At 42.2% G+C, this 17,500-nt stretch overlaps 2 protein-coding genes across 5 annotated transcripts in view; both read left to right on the top strand.

The window, feature by feature from the left end:
* LOC121692780 (alsin-like) overlaps nt 1–7,634 on the top strand; it is a 55,686-nt gene extending 48,052 nt beyond the window's left edge. For all 4 annotated transcript variants that reach the window (XM_042071690.1, XM_042071673.1, XM_042071663.1 and 1 more), the window contains 4 exons: nt 1,493–1,554; nt 2,375–2,524; nt 3,193–3,289; nt 4,121–7,634. In XM_042071690.1, the coding sequence (XP_041927624.1) occupies nt 1,493–1,554; nt 2,375–2,524; nt 3,193–3,289; nt 4,121–4,159 (348 nt within the window). In that variant the 3' untranslated portion in view covers nt 4,160–7,634. The remainder of the gene's footprint in view (nt 1–1,492; nt 1,555–2,374; nt 2,525–3,192; nt 3,290–4,120) is intronic.
* Nucleotides 7,635–16,557: 8,923 nt separating this feature from the next.
* The window catches only part of LOC121693346 (MAGUK p55 subfamily member 4-like), a 20,595-nt gene continuing 19,652 nt past the window's right edge, over nt 16,558–17,500 (top strand). Inside the window, exons 1-2 of the mRNA XM_042072712.1 lie at nt 16,558–16,636; nt 17,269–17,331. Of these exons, the coding sequence (XP_041928646.1) occupies nt 16,609–16,636; nt 17,269–17,331 (91 nt within the window). The 5' untranslated portion in view covers nt 16,558–16,608. The remainder of the gene's footprint in view (nt 16,637–17,268; nt 17,332–17,500) is intronic.

Genomic DNA, 17,500 nt, shown 5'->3' with positions numbered 1-17,500 from the left:
GAGAGAGAGATGGAGAGAGACAAATGGAGAGAGGGCGATGGAGAGAGAGACAGATGGAGAGAGGGAGATGGAGAGACATATGGAGGGAGATGGAGAGAGGGAGATGGAGATGGAGAGAGACAGATGGAGAGACAGATGGAGAGAGGGAGATGGAGAGAGGGAGATGGAGAGAGGGAGATGGAGAGAGGGAGATGGAGAGACAGATGGAGAGAGGGAGATGGAGAGAGACAAATGGAGAGAGACAGATGGAGAGAGAGAGATGGAGAGAGACAGATGGAGAGAGGGAGATGGAGAGAGGGAGATGGAGAGAGACAAATGGAGAGAGACAGATGGAGAGAGGGAGATGGAGAGAGGGAGATGGAGAGAGGGAGATGGAGAGATGGAGATGGAGAGAGAGATGTGTGTGCGTGTGTGTGTGCATGTGTGTGTGTGCGTGTGTGTGTGTGTGTGTGTGAAAGAGAGAGAGAAAGTGAGGGTATACACACAATGTTTCATGTTACATGTTACTGTTTCCCTTAATGCTGTCAATGTTCTAATTGTTAATCTGTTTTACAGTAATTGTGCTTTGGCAACACTACTTACAGTCATGCTAATAAAGCAACCTTGAATTGAATTGAATTGAGAGAGAGATGGAGAGACAGATGGAGAGAGACAGATGGAGAGAGGGAGATGGAGAGAGGGAGATGGAGAGAGAGAGATGGAGAGAGAGAGATGGAGAGAGAGAGATGGAGAGAGAGAGATGGAGAGAGACAGATGGAGAGAGAGACAGATGGAGAGAGAGACAGATGGAGAGAGAGAGATGGAGAGAGAGAGATGGAGAGAGAGAGATGGAGAGAGAGAGATGGAGAGAGACAAATGGAGAGAGGGCGATGGAGAGAGAGACAGATGGAGAGAGGGAGATGGAGAGACATATGGAGGGAGATGGAGAGAGGGAGATGGAGATGGAGAGAGACAGATGGAGAGACAGATGGAGAGAGGGAGATGGAGAGAGGGAGATGGAGAGAGGGAGATGGAGAGAGGGAGATGGAGAGACAGATGGAGAGAGGGAGATGGAGAGAGACAAATGGAGAGAGACAGATGGAGAGAGAGAGATGGAGAGAGACAGATGGAGAGAGGGAGATGGAGAGAGGGAGATGGAGAGAGACAAATGGAGAGAGACAGATGGAGAGAGGGAGATGGAGAGAGGGAGATGGAGAGAGGGAGATGGAGAGAGAGAGATGGAGAGAGAGAGATGGAGAGAGAGAGATGGAGAGAGGGAGATGGAGAGAGGGAGATGGAGAGACAGATGGAGAGACAGATGGAGAGAGGGTGATGGAGAGAGGGAGATGGAGGGGGATGGGATGGGGAATGGCCTCGGTTTGGATTCGGACCGGGGTCCCCGTTTACACTACAGCACCCCACACATCCTTTGTAACTGTGTGTGTGTGTGTGTGTGTGTGTGTGTGTGTGTGTGTGTGTGTGTGTGTGTGTGTGTGTACACATGATGTGGTAGGTCCTGACCAGCACTAAAGACGCCTGTTACGCCACAGCTGTGGAGACCCTTCAGCAGATAAGGTAGGTGTCTGATGGTTCCTCTCTCTGTATGTCTGCTTCTCTCTCTCTCTCCCTCAGCCTTTCTCTCTCTCTCTCTCTCTCTCTCTCTCTGGTTTCCTTTTTTGACTGTCAATAAAGGAACCTTAAAAGTCTCTCTCTCTCTCTCTCTCTCTCTCTCTCTCTCTCTCTCTCCCTATCCCTGTCTTCGTCTGTCCACCTGTCTATATCTCTGTGTTGTTTCCACGTGTTCAGGTGAGCTGGTTAGCTGCTACTGTATACTGTATAAACGTGCTGTAGTCATATGTGCTGTTGAGCTGTTCTTGTGTGTGATGCTGGGCTAGCTACCACATGAAGCCCCAGTGAGCTGTTCTTGTGTGTGATGCTGGGCTAGCTACCACATGAAGCCCCAGTGAGCTGTTCTTGTGTGTGATGCTGGGCTGGCTAGCTGATGGGTAAGATCAGTACCACTGAGTGAGCTGTTCTGTGTGTGATATTGATGGGTAAGATCAGTACCACTGAGTAAGCTGTTCTGTGTGTGATATTGATGGGTAAGATCAGTACCACTGAGTAAGCTGTTCTGTGTGTGATATTGATGGGTAAGATCAGTACCACTGAGTGAGCTGTTCTGTGTGTGATATTGATGGGTAAGATCAGTACCACTGAGTAAGCTGTTCTGTGTGTGATATTGATGGGTAAGATCAGTACCACTGAGTGAGCTGTTCTGTGTGTGATATTGATGGGTAAGATCAGTACCACTGAGTGAGCTGTTCTGTGTGTGATATTGATGGGTAAGATCAGTACCACTGAGTGAGCCGTCTTGTTGCTCTTGTGTGTGCGGCAGCACCACCTTCACCCCTGCGGACAAGCTGCTGGTGATCCGGCACACGTTTGAGGAGATGACCCAGGAGGCCCTGACTCTGCTGGACGAGGACTTCAGGTGGTCCATGGACGACCTCTTCCCACTCTACCTCTATGTGGTGTTGCGAGCCCGGTAAGGGTGTGTGTGTGTGTGTGTGTGTGTGTGTGTGTGTGTGTCCGTCCGTCCGTCCTTGTTCCTCAACATGGTACTGTGCCTGCTATGGGTGTGCGCGTGCGTGTGTGCACGCGTGTGTGTGTGTGTGTGTGTGTGTGTGTGTGTGTGTGTGTGTGTGTGTGTGTGTGCGTGTGTGTGTGTCCGTCCTTGTTCCTCAACATGGTACTGTGCCTGCTAAGGGTGTGTGTGTGTGTGTGTGTGTGTGTGTGTGTGTGTGTGCGCACGTGTGTGTGTGTTTGTGTGTGTGTCCTTGTTGTTCCTCCACATGGTACTATGTGGTGTGTGTGTGTGGGTGTCACCTCCTTAATGTGATGCTTTGAAGCCCTGTGTGTGTACAGGTGCAGATTCATTTATTTTCAAAGGGTTGACATTTCTGTATTATTATAACATTTTTATTCTAATATTTTGAATCTATGTAATGAATCTAGAATATATGAACGATTCACTTTTTGAAATAAATTGCGGGAAAGAATGACATGTGCCTGTATGTAGGTGTGTGTTCTATACTCACACCTCTTCACAAAGAGAGTTTGTTTGTGTGTGTGTGTGTGTGTGTGTGTGTGTGTGTGTGTGTGTGTGTGTGTGTGTGTGTGTGTGTGTGTGTGTGTGTCTGTCTCCACCTACAGCATCAGGAACCTGGGTTCAGAGGTGAGCCTGATAGAGGACCTGATGGACCCTCATCTCCAGCACGGAGAAGACGGACTCATGTTCACCACCCTCAAGGTGCGTCACCCTTTCCCTCACTTCCTACCCATCTGGACAAATCTCCACTCATGACTGAAGAACGGAAGCGCTAAAGTTTGCTTTTATCCCACAAGCTCAGGACCTGTTATCAAATGTAGTTGTTTACTCCAAAGAAGGTACAAGGAAAGTTTTAGGCTATTCTCTAAATGCACTTTAGACTTTGGGGAGTATCATCTCGGTAACGCACTTTTATCGGGCAGCTATTTTTCTATGCAAGTGAATGGGGAGGCTTACAGGAAGGGGCGGGATATGTGTGTAGACAACTTTACGAACTAAACCCATGCATTTCTATGCAGGATTATTTGAGTGCTGTGTCTCCTGATTAGAAAGTCTCTGATGCAAGTCTTTGCCATTTAGTACTGATTTCATTAGCATTTCACCTATTCCCTGTATGTTATCGTATAAAGCCCGCCCCATGCCGGATAAGCGGTTGTGATTGGTGACTGGGTTGTCGTTGTGCAATGAGAAAAACAGACAGATCTGCAAAGCAAATTCAAATGTGATTGCCGATCCGTTTGGGTTCACCTAGGGGTCGATGGTGTTTTAAGCCCCCAACGTCGTCTTCCAGGCAGCGCTGCCACCGTCGACTTAAAAGCCCCTAATCCTAAACCTAACCCTAATCCTAACCTTAACCCATGCCTAACCTTAGTGCCTACCAGGCAGCGTTGCCTTGATGACAACGTTGGGGGCTTAAAACACTAAGAAACTCACCTAGGTTAGGCCTAAGCATCTTTTCAGTGCTATTTATAATTTCTCATTTGTTTTAGTTTCTGACATTCAAGCTCACGTCTCCCTGTTTCTGTTGCTCAGGCTTGCTACATCCAGATCCAGCGAGAGAAGACCACATAAGACAACAAGTCAAGATGGCCGCCATGGACTCAGATCTGACCCTGTGCGCCTGGTCAGATCCATTTCTGAGCAATCTGCTCACAAAGTGTTTACCCTGACCAAGACTGGTTGGTGCTGTAGTGGACTGTGTATAGCTATAGAACAGCTCAAACCGCTAGCAGATAAAGGGTTGAGATAGTCAGCACTTAGAACCCTTTACTGAGACTCTTCAAAGACTCTTCTACCGAGCTAACAGCTAACTCTTTAAAGACACCTGCTAGTCATTGTAAGTGTGAGAGTGAAAGAGAGAGAGAGAGTGTGAGAGAGAAAGAGAGATTAAAGGTGGTTGCATTAGTTAACCAAGATGTGAAACCACCTTGAACTCTTAGTATTTCACAGTTTCAATACACTCCAGGCCTCTAGAGACAAGAGTGTCATCACTGTAGGCTACTCATTAGCTATTAGCTTTGATCCACCATGATGGTGTTACTGTAACTGAATCAGCCAATTAATTCAGTTACTGCCTTTGAATAGACTGACCGTAATGTAAATTAAGGAGAATATATGTCATTCATTATCTACTGTATGTGCAGTATGTATAGCCTCAGGGTTCTTTGCATTAATGCAGAGAGGTATGGCAGGGAGTACAGTTAGCTAGTGTAACTGTTAGCGTTAGCCAAATAGCGTCTGTGTGGGGGATGAACCTATAGAGGTCCACAATAAGGCCTTATCCAAGTCTTCATTTTTACATACCATAACATTGTGTGACCAAAACACTGCTTAATTACTGCCACCATTCTACATGCACTCTGTTTTATTTGCAGCCTTTTATTCAAGTCTCCAATCAAATTATTGCTTAATGAAGGCTTGAATGGTTCAAATGTTGCAAATGAAAAAGATAACACACAGATATGAAATCTTTTCTCCTTTACTTTCAAGCACCATGTTTTTTTTTTGTAAGTATATTGTTTGCCTTTATATCAATAGGACAGTGGAGAGAGACAGGAAGTGAAATAGAGATGGGTTAGGATCAGGACATGTCCTCAGGCCAGAATAGCACATGGCTCTCCATGAGCACTGACACCCACATGTGGCATGGTGCTGCCGACCTGGCTCTCCATGGGCACTGACACCCACATGTGGCATGGTGCTGCCGACCTGGCTCTCCATGAGCACTGACACCCACATATGTGGCATGGTGCTGCCGACCTGGCTCTCCATGAGCACTGACACCCACATGTGGCATGGTGCTGCCACTTGCACCCCAGCACCTCCACCAGCACCATGTGTGCCCCAGTTTGGCTTGGGTTGGATGGATGGACACACCTATTTAAAGTTTTTTCTACTTTGCAAGTCAGATGTGGAGTGCAATGGCATGTTCTAGGTCCGGCTGTTGTTAGCAGTTTGGTTAGGGTTATGGGGTCACTTTTCATTATACACTTTTCAGTTTTTTGTGTATTTTCACCCGGTCATGGGATTATGAGATGACATTACATAAATATCACTGACATACAAGTGGTTCTTCATAGAGAATGATGCAGAGAGAGGGAGGGAGAGGCTTAGTAACTTTTGGCAGTTTGTACTTACCATAACCAAACTGCGTTCAAAGCCTACATTACTCCATTTGGGTACATTGTATCCAAGACTAGGCTTCTAGAACTCATTTCACATCAATCCAGCATTCATACAAGACCTATAGATGAACAAAGCTATGGAGTCTGGAAAATGTCACCGTAGAAGGACATTATTGTGTGGTCTGTCTCATTAAAGAGGTCTCTCCGCATTGTGGACGGGGATGCAGATTACCCTCTGTATTACATAAGACCTGCTGAAGCACTGGTTTGCCAAAAGGGATCCAATTTTTAGGGTTTAAAGGGATGTATTTTCTACTGAAAAAAAGAAAACACTGGAAATATCTAATGATTGTCAGAAAAAAATAACTTATTTTTGTGAAATGAAAACCATTGCAAAAAAAGAAATAGTTTTTTATTTTTTAAATCCTATTTAGGGAATGTATCCTGCTGGGATTTGTTGTTGTGTAAAGCTGCGGGTGATTTCGGCTGCTTTTAAATTATTGTTTTATTGGGCTTTCTCCTGGGATTAGAATGTGATTGAATTAAAATGGCCAATACTTTGATGAGAGGCGATAATGGAGAAAAGCTGTCATTATAATTCACAACAGAATTAACCACCCAAGGTCACGACACCTTCTCGTCCTTGTACCCACCGTCCACACACATAGATGCAGAAAGAGTAGAGGCACTGTTTATAGATTGAGAATATAGAGCGCTATGCTCTCAGATCTTTGGTCACAACTTTTTGCATAGCAGGATACTTGCATTCGATTGCCTTAATTGATCTAATACTGATGGAGTGCTTGTCTATGGGAAAAGAAACATTAATATAAATGTGCCTTGGTTCATCTACTGTACTTCCCTCATGTATTTGATAAGGAATATATACAGTTGAGTGCAAATGTTTGCATTCATTTCAAAGTAAGGGGGTATGAGCTTCTGCACTCATGTTGGTGGGAAATGTCCAATGTGCCAATGAAACTGTATCATGTGGAGCTACTCTCCAGCTGATTCTCACAGGCCATCATTTAATTGCTGGGCAACAGTCAAGGAGCAAAGCAATGTTTAAGGTTGGCCTTGCACAACATAAAGCAAATGATCAAGGTCGGCCATAAAACAAATGTAATAACTTGGTCAAATCATTTTTTTGCTTAACTGTGCAACATTATTTACTGATTGAGTGCGATGAGATTGATCCTATGTGCAAACATGAGTTCCTTGTCGCATTACTCCCACGTCACATGATGGATTGAGTTCATGCACAATAGACTTTGTCCGTTGCTCTTTGCTTTGGTCATTGCCCGTTAATGAAAGGGATATTACTGAACAGCTATAAGATAAGGGCTGACACTTGGAGCCCTAATTTAGGTGTCGGGCAAGTCTAAAGTCTATAACTAATGCTAATTTAACAGTTATACAAAATCTATTTTGCAAATGTAACACCATGAGCCAGACCCCAAGCACAAGCTGTGGTGTGTCAGCTAAAAGCTGTCACACGTCACAAGTCACATGATGCCTTTCGTTCACATGTTACTCATAGACTGACTTTGCACTTTGCCTGGCATTTAAATTAGGGCATTTGCACAGATGCGGCCCAGATTAGGCCCAGACCTTGTCAAAGACATTATTCTTTCTATTATCAGCCTTTCTCTTTGGTCATGAGTGTGTGGATTAATGCTTGAGAATGTCTTGTACATTTCATGTTTGTGCCGCCCCCGAGACACACTGAAACATGGGTCTAATAAAGCAGCCAAGAGCGTGAGCCTGCCTTCCCCAGGCTCAGAGCTATGCCCTGGGTGCTGTCTACCTTCGGCCCTATATGCACTGTTACAGATTCCTGTTCACTTTTTCCAGTCTTAACTACACAGAGGAAGATGATTGTGTTTTAGATTATACATTAAATCTTATTTTAAACCAAAATATTGAACTTTTTTTTCTGTGTGTGTGTTTGCGTCTTTGCACATGTTTGCATTTATATGTGAGCGTGTGTCTGTGTCTTTTCTAGGTGTTGACAGATTTGTTTGACACATCTGTGTGTATATGTGTACATGTGTACCTGTGTGTCTGTGTGCTCGGCACATTTGTTTCTCTACACGTGTGTGTGGGTGTTTACATGCCCGTGTGTGTGTGTGTGTGTGTGTGTGCATGGCTGAGACAAAATCATTTCATTATGTGCAGGAGGCAGTGTGCTTGTAATCCTGCAGGGTTCACTCAGTGCAGTGGCGCGCAGGCAGGCAGGCTGTCCTGATAACAGGCTTGGCTTCTGTTTACAGGCACATGTAACACACTGATTATTACACACACACACACACACACAGCCACAGTGCTCGCAGTCAAGCTCCATCATAACACATAGCACTGAAGACGGGCTGATTACACACACACACACACACACACACACTGCACTCGTATCCCAGCTCCACCATAACGCACAGCAGTACACATAAGCATATAGAGCAGTCTTAGTGCTGTTGTTTTGGAAACCCCCAAGGCTTGACAAATTTCCATTTCACCTAGAAACATAGGTATTGTTGTTATGAATAAATGGGTTTGAACTGATTTAAACCCATAATGCATATTACCAGGGATTAGAAGAACGACAAAACGGAAACGAACACAATGTTTGGATGAACATAACCGAAAATTGGAACAAAACCAATTTCACTTGTTTCCGAGTGAAAACACCCACTGTTTTGAATTTTAGATAACCGATTAATAACCATATTTATCATTCCGATTAACCTTTCTTTGAATGTTATTCAAAAGTAGGCTTGAAAAGTCACCTGCCCCAGACCCATAATAGGATGAATTTAGTCAGATTGTATGGATCAGTGTCTCCCCTATATAGGTTAGACCTAATAGTTGCTAAAAGGAATTTCATATCCAACACTATCTAACTGCCTTTTCCAAGTGCCTACTTAAACATTGTGTGAAATTACATACCAGAGTCTCAAGAAAATGTAGGTCTGTCATGCAGTTGGTAGCACCACATTTTCTGTGCCTGAGGTTAGGCATCAGACATTTTTGAAGATCTATATACATGGATTTCTATGCAACGTCACGAAAACATGCGTGCGCAACTAAGAGGCAGAAAGCACCATAGCATAGAGCAGTGCTCTCCATGAAAAGAATAAAATGAGTTTTTGTGCTGAAAACTGCACCAATTCCAAATCACAATGGTTAGAGAATGTTCAATATGTTCAATATCCCTAATGGAATGCATGTCTTTGCCAAAAATGACAAAATACGATGTTATATTAATAATGCAAATGAACGGCAAACTCTGAAATGAGATGTTATTATCATTGAGACAACAGGGGTACAGTATATACAAAAAATTCCGATTGTAGCTTACAGCAGCCGATTATTTAGGTTAAATTTATAACGTTGTGGACGGCCACCAAGCGTCTTCTGCCCCACGGCTGCGCGCGCATTTAGTTTTGTTGGTATTGAATATTAAATAGGCTAATGCATCTAATATGCTTTGATTTAAGTTTTAAGTCTGTTGGGCAAAAAAAAGCCTATAGTAATGTGCTTTTTAAAATATTTTTTACACGTACGCCATGCCTTTTAAACTCAAATTCAAAAATATGTGTCTTTTTTAACCACACTGTAGCCTATCAGGTACTCCTTTCTCTCCCTCTCTGTTTATATTGATAGCCTTTAAAGAAAACTGTGTATAGCCTACTTTGTTTGGGATGTGGTAGCCTTTTAGCCTATGTGCAGACAAAACATCTCTGTTCTTCTTTGACACAATGTTTCATAGCACATACTGTAGCTTATACTGTATATCAATCCATCTTAACTGTTAAGCAGATTGTGGGTTGTTGATACTATGAGTCACATAACCTCACATAACTGTTTTATCCACTGCTAAATATAATACAACATTATTGTAATCCAAGTATTCAAAATACATTACTTCTCACTTTGAGTAATCTATTACCCTGGAAAGAGTTCTCGCGAGAGCACAATGGAATTGTCTCTGTGAGACACTCTGGCAAGGAGCAATGATTCACGTTACTTTAACCCCTTGCAATCCGGGGAACCAGCTAAACTGATGAAAATAGCGCTGCAACGTTGGAGGAGAGTAAATATTGGTCGTAGTGTTATCCGATTGCGTCAAAGTCCGAAATCATTCAGTGTAAACATGGTCTAGTAGTGTTGTTCAATTGCGTGCAGTGAGACTTTGAAATGCTTGCTTGTTGCCGCCCCTCGAATTGGGCCATTACATTGTTCGTGGCCAGACCCTAAATCTTTCTAGATTACCAGGGTCTGGTTTTTCCAGGCTAGTAATCTATCAGAATATGTTATAGACATATATAATATGTTATATCAAAATATATTTTAGGGCATATATTCAGTAATGTTTAATGGAATACATTTTAAAAGTAACTTTCCCAGCACTGTGTGTGTATGTGCATCTGTGTGCTTGTGCATCTGTCTGTGTGTGTGTGTGTGTCTTTTTAATTTCACGTCACACTAAGAAGATGTTTGTTGAGATGCTGCTGTTAACAAAAGAACTAATGTTTCGGTGTTAGTTTCTAAACTGTACATGATGTTTTATATGTTTTTTTTTTTATTATTATTTTGTTAATTGACAGCTTTAGGCGCTTTGCTAATTGCTAAGTTGATTAGGTGAGTGAATGAAGGCTATTGATCAATGCCACATCTGTGAGTAATCAGGGCCAAAAATCAGTATGTTTACATGCACAGTTTAGCCTAGTACGTTTATATGCACAGTTTAGCCTAGTATGTTTACATGCACAGTTAAGCCCACCTACTGTTTGCATGCACAGTTTAGCCTAGTACGTTTACATGCACAGTTTAGCCTAGTATGTTTACATGCACAGTTAAGCCCACCTACTGTTTGCATGCACAGTTTAGCGTAGTATGTTTACATGCACAGTTTAGCGTAGTATGTTTACATGCACAGTTTAGCCTAGTATGTTTACATGCACAGTTAAGCCCACCTACTGTTTGCATGCACAGTTTAGCGTAGTATGTTTACATGCACAGTTTAGCCCAGTACATTTACATGCACAGTTTAGCCCACCTATATGTTTATCTAGATAATTGGACTGGTCTACTGCGTGTGGGTGGTTGACGTTTTAGACTGAATAAAAGTTTTTGAAAAAGAATTTAGATATTAGGCATGGAAATCACTTAGTCCTGTTGTACTGACCCTTCCATTCCCCAAAATATGTATGGTCTTTTAGATTTTGTGTTGAAATTCATATTTATTCACTAATTAGTTGTGTTAGTGACTAAAATTGTCATATGGTGTGACATGAAAGTTATTGTGTGTAAAATTATAATGGGGTATTTTGTTTTTAATGTGAGTCAATGTATTATAATCTTCTATCATTACTTCATCAAGATCTAGCATTTCCTTGTGCAAATTTATTACACTTTACCGTATATTTCTTCATCAATACACAGAGTAAGGCATATGTCCTCAATCTTTCAATAAACGTCATATTCATTTTGACATACCTTGATATATATAAAAAAAAAGCTTGTGACTTTTGCTGATCCTATTTTCTATCTGTTCCATTGAGATTTGTATGATTTAGACCCCAAAAGCCTTTTTATTTTCATAATTTCTTGATGTCACACCAAATGATATGGTGTCACGCCATATGATCAATAACACCACATAACAATCTGTTAATACAAAAATGTGTATTATGTGTATTTCACAAGCAACAAAAGACAGTTTAAGACAGGTATATTATGTAAAGTTCACTTTCAGAAATCACAACTATGTAAAACAGAATGCCACCAAATATTGTATAGCTCTTGGGTTCCCTGAGTTTTTCTCTTCTCAATGGTGGGCTTCAATCTGAATGTTTGTAGTTCCCCTTTGAGTTTATTCTCTTTATATCTGTTCAACAATTTATTCAGATAATTTAAAAACATATCCGGCATTATAATCAGATTAAATTGTTGCAATTACTTATAGTGCTAAAGACAACATTAATATTGCTGTTTTCTTTAACACCAGAACTTATTTTCTCAGACTACTATTGATATTTAGAATGTCAAATATGTATCTTTTGTATCCAAGGCTGTAGAGTGAGTGAGTGAGTGTGTGTGGGGGTGATTTTATGTGTGTGTGATTCACAATACATGCAATAGTTGCACATCTTAAATAATAAATGTTAAATCATGTTAAATATGTCAAAATATTTATTACACTTAATTATGAGTTAAACATATGTATGAAAAAACATTATTTATGTAGGAAAATGCAGTTTCTATCATATAGTGTGACAAATAAATCATATGGTGTGACGAGAAAACCCAGTCACACTGATATGGAGTCACACCATATGAGGGTTTTATGTACTTTGTATGACATTAAGCAATGTGCTTTTATACTAACATCCTAAAACTGCAATATGACAATATAGTTTTAAAGGTAATATTGACTAAAAAGTCATTTCATTTGGGCATTTTTGTGTAAAATGCGTCACACCAAAAGACCGGTGTGCCGGATATACTTGATTTTTTTTAAAACATGAACAGAGAAAACTCACCTTGTAACTTTCAGTGTCCTTCTGAGGTGTTGTTCTTCCTCCTGAAAGAAGGAGGACCCCTACTCCCCAAAGGTCTCCAAACAATTGCCCGTTTAAAAAAAAGTAATATGGCGTCACACCATATGATATCCATTTCTGGGACAAAATGTTTTAGTTAAGGGTGGCTTCACAATATTATGCCTGAACTTTTAGTCAAGCAGACTCACAAGTAGGCATCTGGGTTATCAATATATGATTGAATAAACAGAAAATGAATTCATTTTCTTGTTTTTATTCAAAATCAAAATTTGTGAAATGAGCTTGGGACAGTCACGCCATATGAGCTTTTTCTGGTTTGGCTGAAAATTGTGAAAAAATGGAAGATTAATCCCATGAATGCTCTGTAGGTTCATATAAAACAGCATTATCTGAACAATATCACCATAGTTTTTGACATTTTTGTTTATAATTTACCTATCTTTGACACATTGGACCAAAAAAAGGCCATGTCATGTCAACCACCCGTATACATGCTGGAGGGGAATTGAAGAGGAGGGGAATTACATTATTGATTACTGATCGGAATTAGAACCAGACCAGTGAAGGATCAGAGGTAGATCAGATTGATATCAAGGAATGCATCATCATCCCTAAATCCTGAGGCTACCTACCCAGGAAGGGCTTTCGACAGACACAACTCCTGAAGTTGGAGGGAGAGAGAGAGAAAGTGTGACAGGAAAATAGATAAATTACAGTTTGTTTTGTTTCCTTTTTATTTGTTACACAGTGTTGAAAATAACACAATTTGTGTTGAAGCAACACAACTTGCGTTGTTTTTTTAACACATCTCTGTGTCCAGATAGGAACAACACATTCGTTTTAAGATTATAATGTCCTGACATCAGGGTCCTCAACATTGTCATAAAGAAAAAGTTGGGGTGTGTATGTGTGTGAATTAGTAATTTATGTTACATTTATAGTTCTTAGCAGGCATTTTTGTCCACAGGGACTTGTGATGACATTAACAAACATTAACATTAGTGATAAAAAAAAGTCATAAAGCATAATTAAACTAAAACACCCATATAGTGGACCTTTGACAAGCAAAAGTCTGTGTGACTATTTATGTAGCTTCTGTTGTGTTTTACTGTGCTGTCCAGCCCAAAGGCTCGAATCCACAAACGTATAGCACTTTGTAGTGATGCGGGTATGTTGACAAAGCGATTGATGATGGAGTCTGTCACTAGAACGTCTCTTAAGCTGTCGGGAGGGAGGTTGACTCACTGCACAGTTACTGCATCCACAGGCTACCATTACACATGCTCCTGGGGACTGTGTGTGGTTGTGTGAACAAGACAGAGTAACAAGATCAAGTCATGGTCATGACTGTGTGAGATCTAGGCACATTAACACCACAGTGTGTGTATGTGTGTGTGCGTCTGTGTGTGTGTGTGTGTGTGTGTGTGTGTGTGTGTGTGTGTGTGTGTGTGTGTGTGTGTGTGTGTGTGTGTGTGTGTGTGCGTGTGTGTGTGTGTGTGTGTGTGACCGACCGTGGATGTCACAGACCCTGATGTAACACAGAATGTGAACCAAGTACTGTATAGATGGGGGAGGGGACCACAGTAGTGCACTCGCTCTCTGACCCGGCAGCTTAAGAGTGCTTACCAGCGTGTGTGTGTGTGTGTGTGTGTGCGCATGCACACTAGAGAAAGTAATCTACCAGTATGTTATGTTTATGCACAAGTAAAGATGTATGATCTTGTATGTCTGCGTGCATACTGGAGAGAGTCATCTATCAGTTTTCTATGTATGTGCAGAAATATGTACATTGTCTGTATATATGTGTCAGCTTGTGCGTGTGTGTGTGTGGGGGTGTGGGGTGTGGGGGGGGGGGGGGGGGGGGGGTGCATATGAGAGAGAGAGTGTATTCTACTGATACTGATGGTTTTCATTTATTACATTGAATGTGAATTTTGTGTGGGAAATAATTAGCATAATTTAGCCAGGTCAGAATGTCCTTTTTCCTCTGACATTCCATCTCCATGACACCCATAGATTGCTCTGTCCTGAAAAGGAAGTCTGTGGCTCTGCCTGCTTGGCTGTTACTGTAAGTGTAACTGTATGGTGGAACAGCTGTCACTGACCTGTTTTCATGAAGGACTTGAAATGTAAGATATTAGGTAGGCAAAATTATGATTACTTAACATGTGAGTGTATGTACCAACGTGAGTTAATAATTGTAATGAAGTTGTTATATCCATGCAAATCTTGCCTATAAGGCCTGCCCTTGCACTTGCATGTTCCTAGAGGATTTACGGTTGAAACGTTCAAAACCAATGCAGATGCTTTGAAATGAAAATAAATTGGACTTTAGAGTAATGCTCTACAAAATGCTGACTTTAAACTTTTTTTTTTTGAGGTTGTTGTTTGTCCCTCAAATGACCATTAGCTTAATGTTGTTTTCAGTGTCACCGGAATTGCTGGGAAAGCACATGTTTTTTTAAGCAGTTGAAAGTGTCTATATATGGTCTATATAAAAGAAATATATACCGGTGTGTGTGTGTGTGTGTATATATATATATATATATATATATATTTGCTACTTCATATGTCAAATAACTTGATTATTGTCCTCTTTACATAAAATAAACAGTTTGGTTATAAACAATGCATAATTTAGTATTCTATTGGAAGTTTTAATATTTAGTGTTTTATTGTGTAAATGTTATGTTTATGTGCCACCCTGGTGTGACTTCTGCTGTGTGTGTGTGTGTTGTGGAGAGAAAGCATAATCTACATAATCTTTGGGTAGCGCTTACATCCTGGCCCGACAGCGTGACCTCTGACCCTGTACCTTGCTCACCTACAAATCTAATTCGCCGTCCTCGGACGGGACCGCTGACGTACACACACACACACACACAGACAAGACAATACACCAGCTGCCAGCCCGAAACCACAGTCCAGGCATGCAAACTCCCATCAACATGAGGATTTAATACTACTGAAACAGCACTGCTGACATGATTACATTTAAAAGACATAGATGGGAGAGAGAGGGAGTGTGTGTGTGTGTGTGTGTGTGTGTGTGTGTGTGTGTGTGTGTTAGATGTGTGGACTTAGTTTTTAGAGGATGTATAGTGTTTGGGGTCTTTTGGGTATGGATGTTGAACACACATATTATTGATGTGCCTCCATTTTTCACCTAACCTTCTACACACTGCTGTCCATCCGTGTGTGTGTGTGTGTGTGTGTGTGTGTGTCTAAAAGCAGAAAGAGTTAAGAAGCTTTGAGTGGCAGACCAGGGCCTGGGAAGAGCTCGCTCTTAGGAGAGTGAGTGTGTGTGTAGCCTACAGTATGTGCGTGGTATGTATGTGTGTGTGCGCGCGCGCTCGCGGGATTAAATGGGATCGAAAAGGATTACAGTCTGCTTTTTTTCTGAGGATGTTTCATCGTCAAAAATCACGGGCGTTGCATTGTGTGCACCGGAACGTCGCTGCCGTGGTCAACTAACCCTGCGCGCAGCATCCCGCAGAGAGAATGCGCTCCAGAATGCCGGACCTCATCCCAAAATCCTGAATCAACCTGCACGCAGGGAGGACTTTTTTGACAGCTACAACTCCTCAAGTAGGAGTAGGAGGAGAGAGAAAGCGTGGCAGAGGAACGGAGAGAAAGACGAGTCCGAGAGAGAGGTGAGTGAGTGAGTGAGTGAATGTATGAGTGAGTGGTGTACTTTAATTACTTATCTTGGGAGCGCTTGGCTTCTTGAACAACTAATTGCTATATCAGTGTGTGGTTGTGTTGTTAGTTAATTATTCTTTTGAAAACATTAACTTTTCACAATGATTATTTCCTCTGTTTTTTTACGGCTGCAAACACCTGACGTCAGGACTCGAGCTGCATTGTCGTGCTGTGCATAGCATCGTTTAAACAGCGGGGCTTGGCTTGTAGTGACCTAGCGCAGTGGGGATAATTCCGTGTAGTTCCGTGTGCCCGTTGTTTGTCCCGGTCTCTGACGAGCTCCCCACCTGTTCTGCGGGGGCGGAGTGCCAACCACGCGCTACAGAGCTCGCGGGCCGGGTGGCACATGGGCGAGAATTATTTCCCTGTGTGAGATCTGTGACAGCATCTGATCGGGGCTTATCGCTGCGCCTCATGATCCCTGCTGCTTTTTTTTCTTTTTCTTTTTTTAATGTATTTCATCTCTACTCTCAGCTCTCACGGACCGGTGAAGCCTGTCCGAATATGGACACACGTGTTGTGTGATGTCGAATGTGGACTGGATTTTTTTTTTTACAGAGCTGTTTCAACAGATGATGCAGAAGTGGTTGGCAATATAGGTCTTTGACCAACGACCTAGAAGACAACAAAAACAATGTCCTACTTTAATCATTTCAGTATAGGTAGGTAGGCTTACACCCTTTACTGTACCTCTTCAGCGCGGTGGGAAGAGGTTGGGGTGTTTGGGGGGGGGGGGGGGGGGCATATATGGGACAGTAATCTCATTGACTCACAGGATGGGGGCCGAATAACTGAGCTGACCAGGGTAGACTGACCTTTGAAGGGGGAGGAGGAGTTGCGTGACGGTCCGTTCTCACCTCACCGTCCCTCACCGTCTCTCTAACTGTGGCGGCGTCAAGATTACCACAACTACAATTCACTTGGCTATGCACGTCCATTCATAAATAGACTGCGCTATGACTTGGCTTGACTTGACAGCGGTCAGCAAAGCTGTTTTTAAAACAACCATGCGACAGGACAGATTGTACATTACGTATATTACCATTAATGTATTAGATTACAGTAAAAATAATAATAAACCGGATGTTTTCTGTTTCTGTTTTTTAACATGCATTTTGAAGTGCATACACACAAAACAAATGTGTTGAAAACAACACAACTTAGGTTGTTTTTAGACATCTCTGTGTCCAGATAAGGACAACACAGTTTGTGTTGTTTCCTTTTTTTGTTTTTGCATATTTGTGTCTGTGTGTGTGTGTGTGTTCTTGTCTGACTCCTCTTGTCCTTTCCCTAGTGAGGGCTATGAAACAGAGACCAGAGGCCATGGCCATGTCTCAGAGAGGCCAGCAGGACAACGGTGAGTCCCTCTGCTCCATCAGCTCTGTGTGTCTGTGTGTGTGTGTTTGTGTGCATCCTGCTGTATCCAACGCTGTTTCAACTGCCAGGCAGGTACCTACAGTAGATACCTAAAAAGCACAGGTGGCACAGGCAGAGGTTTACCTGACAGGCGTCTGTCACTTGACTGT

Source organism: Alosa sapidissima, chromosome 2 (genome assembly GCF_018492685.1).
Source record: "Alosa sapidissima isolate fAloSap1 chromosome 2, fAloSap1.pri, whole genome shotgun sequence".
Lineage (NCBI taxonomy): Eukaryota > Metazoa > Chordata > Actinopteri > Clupeiformes > Clupeidae > Alosa > Alosa sapidissima.
This window is presented reverse-complemented; position numbering and strand designations above follow the sequence as displayed.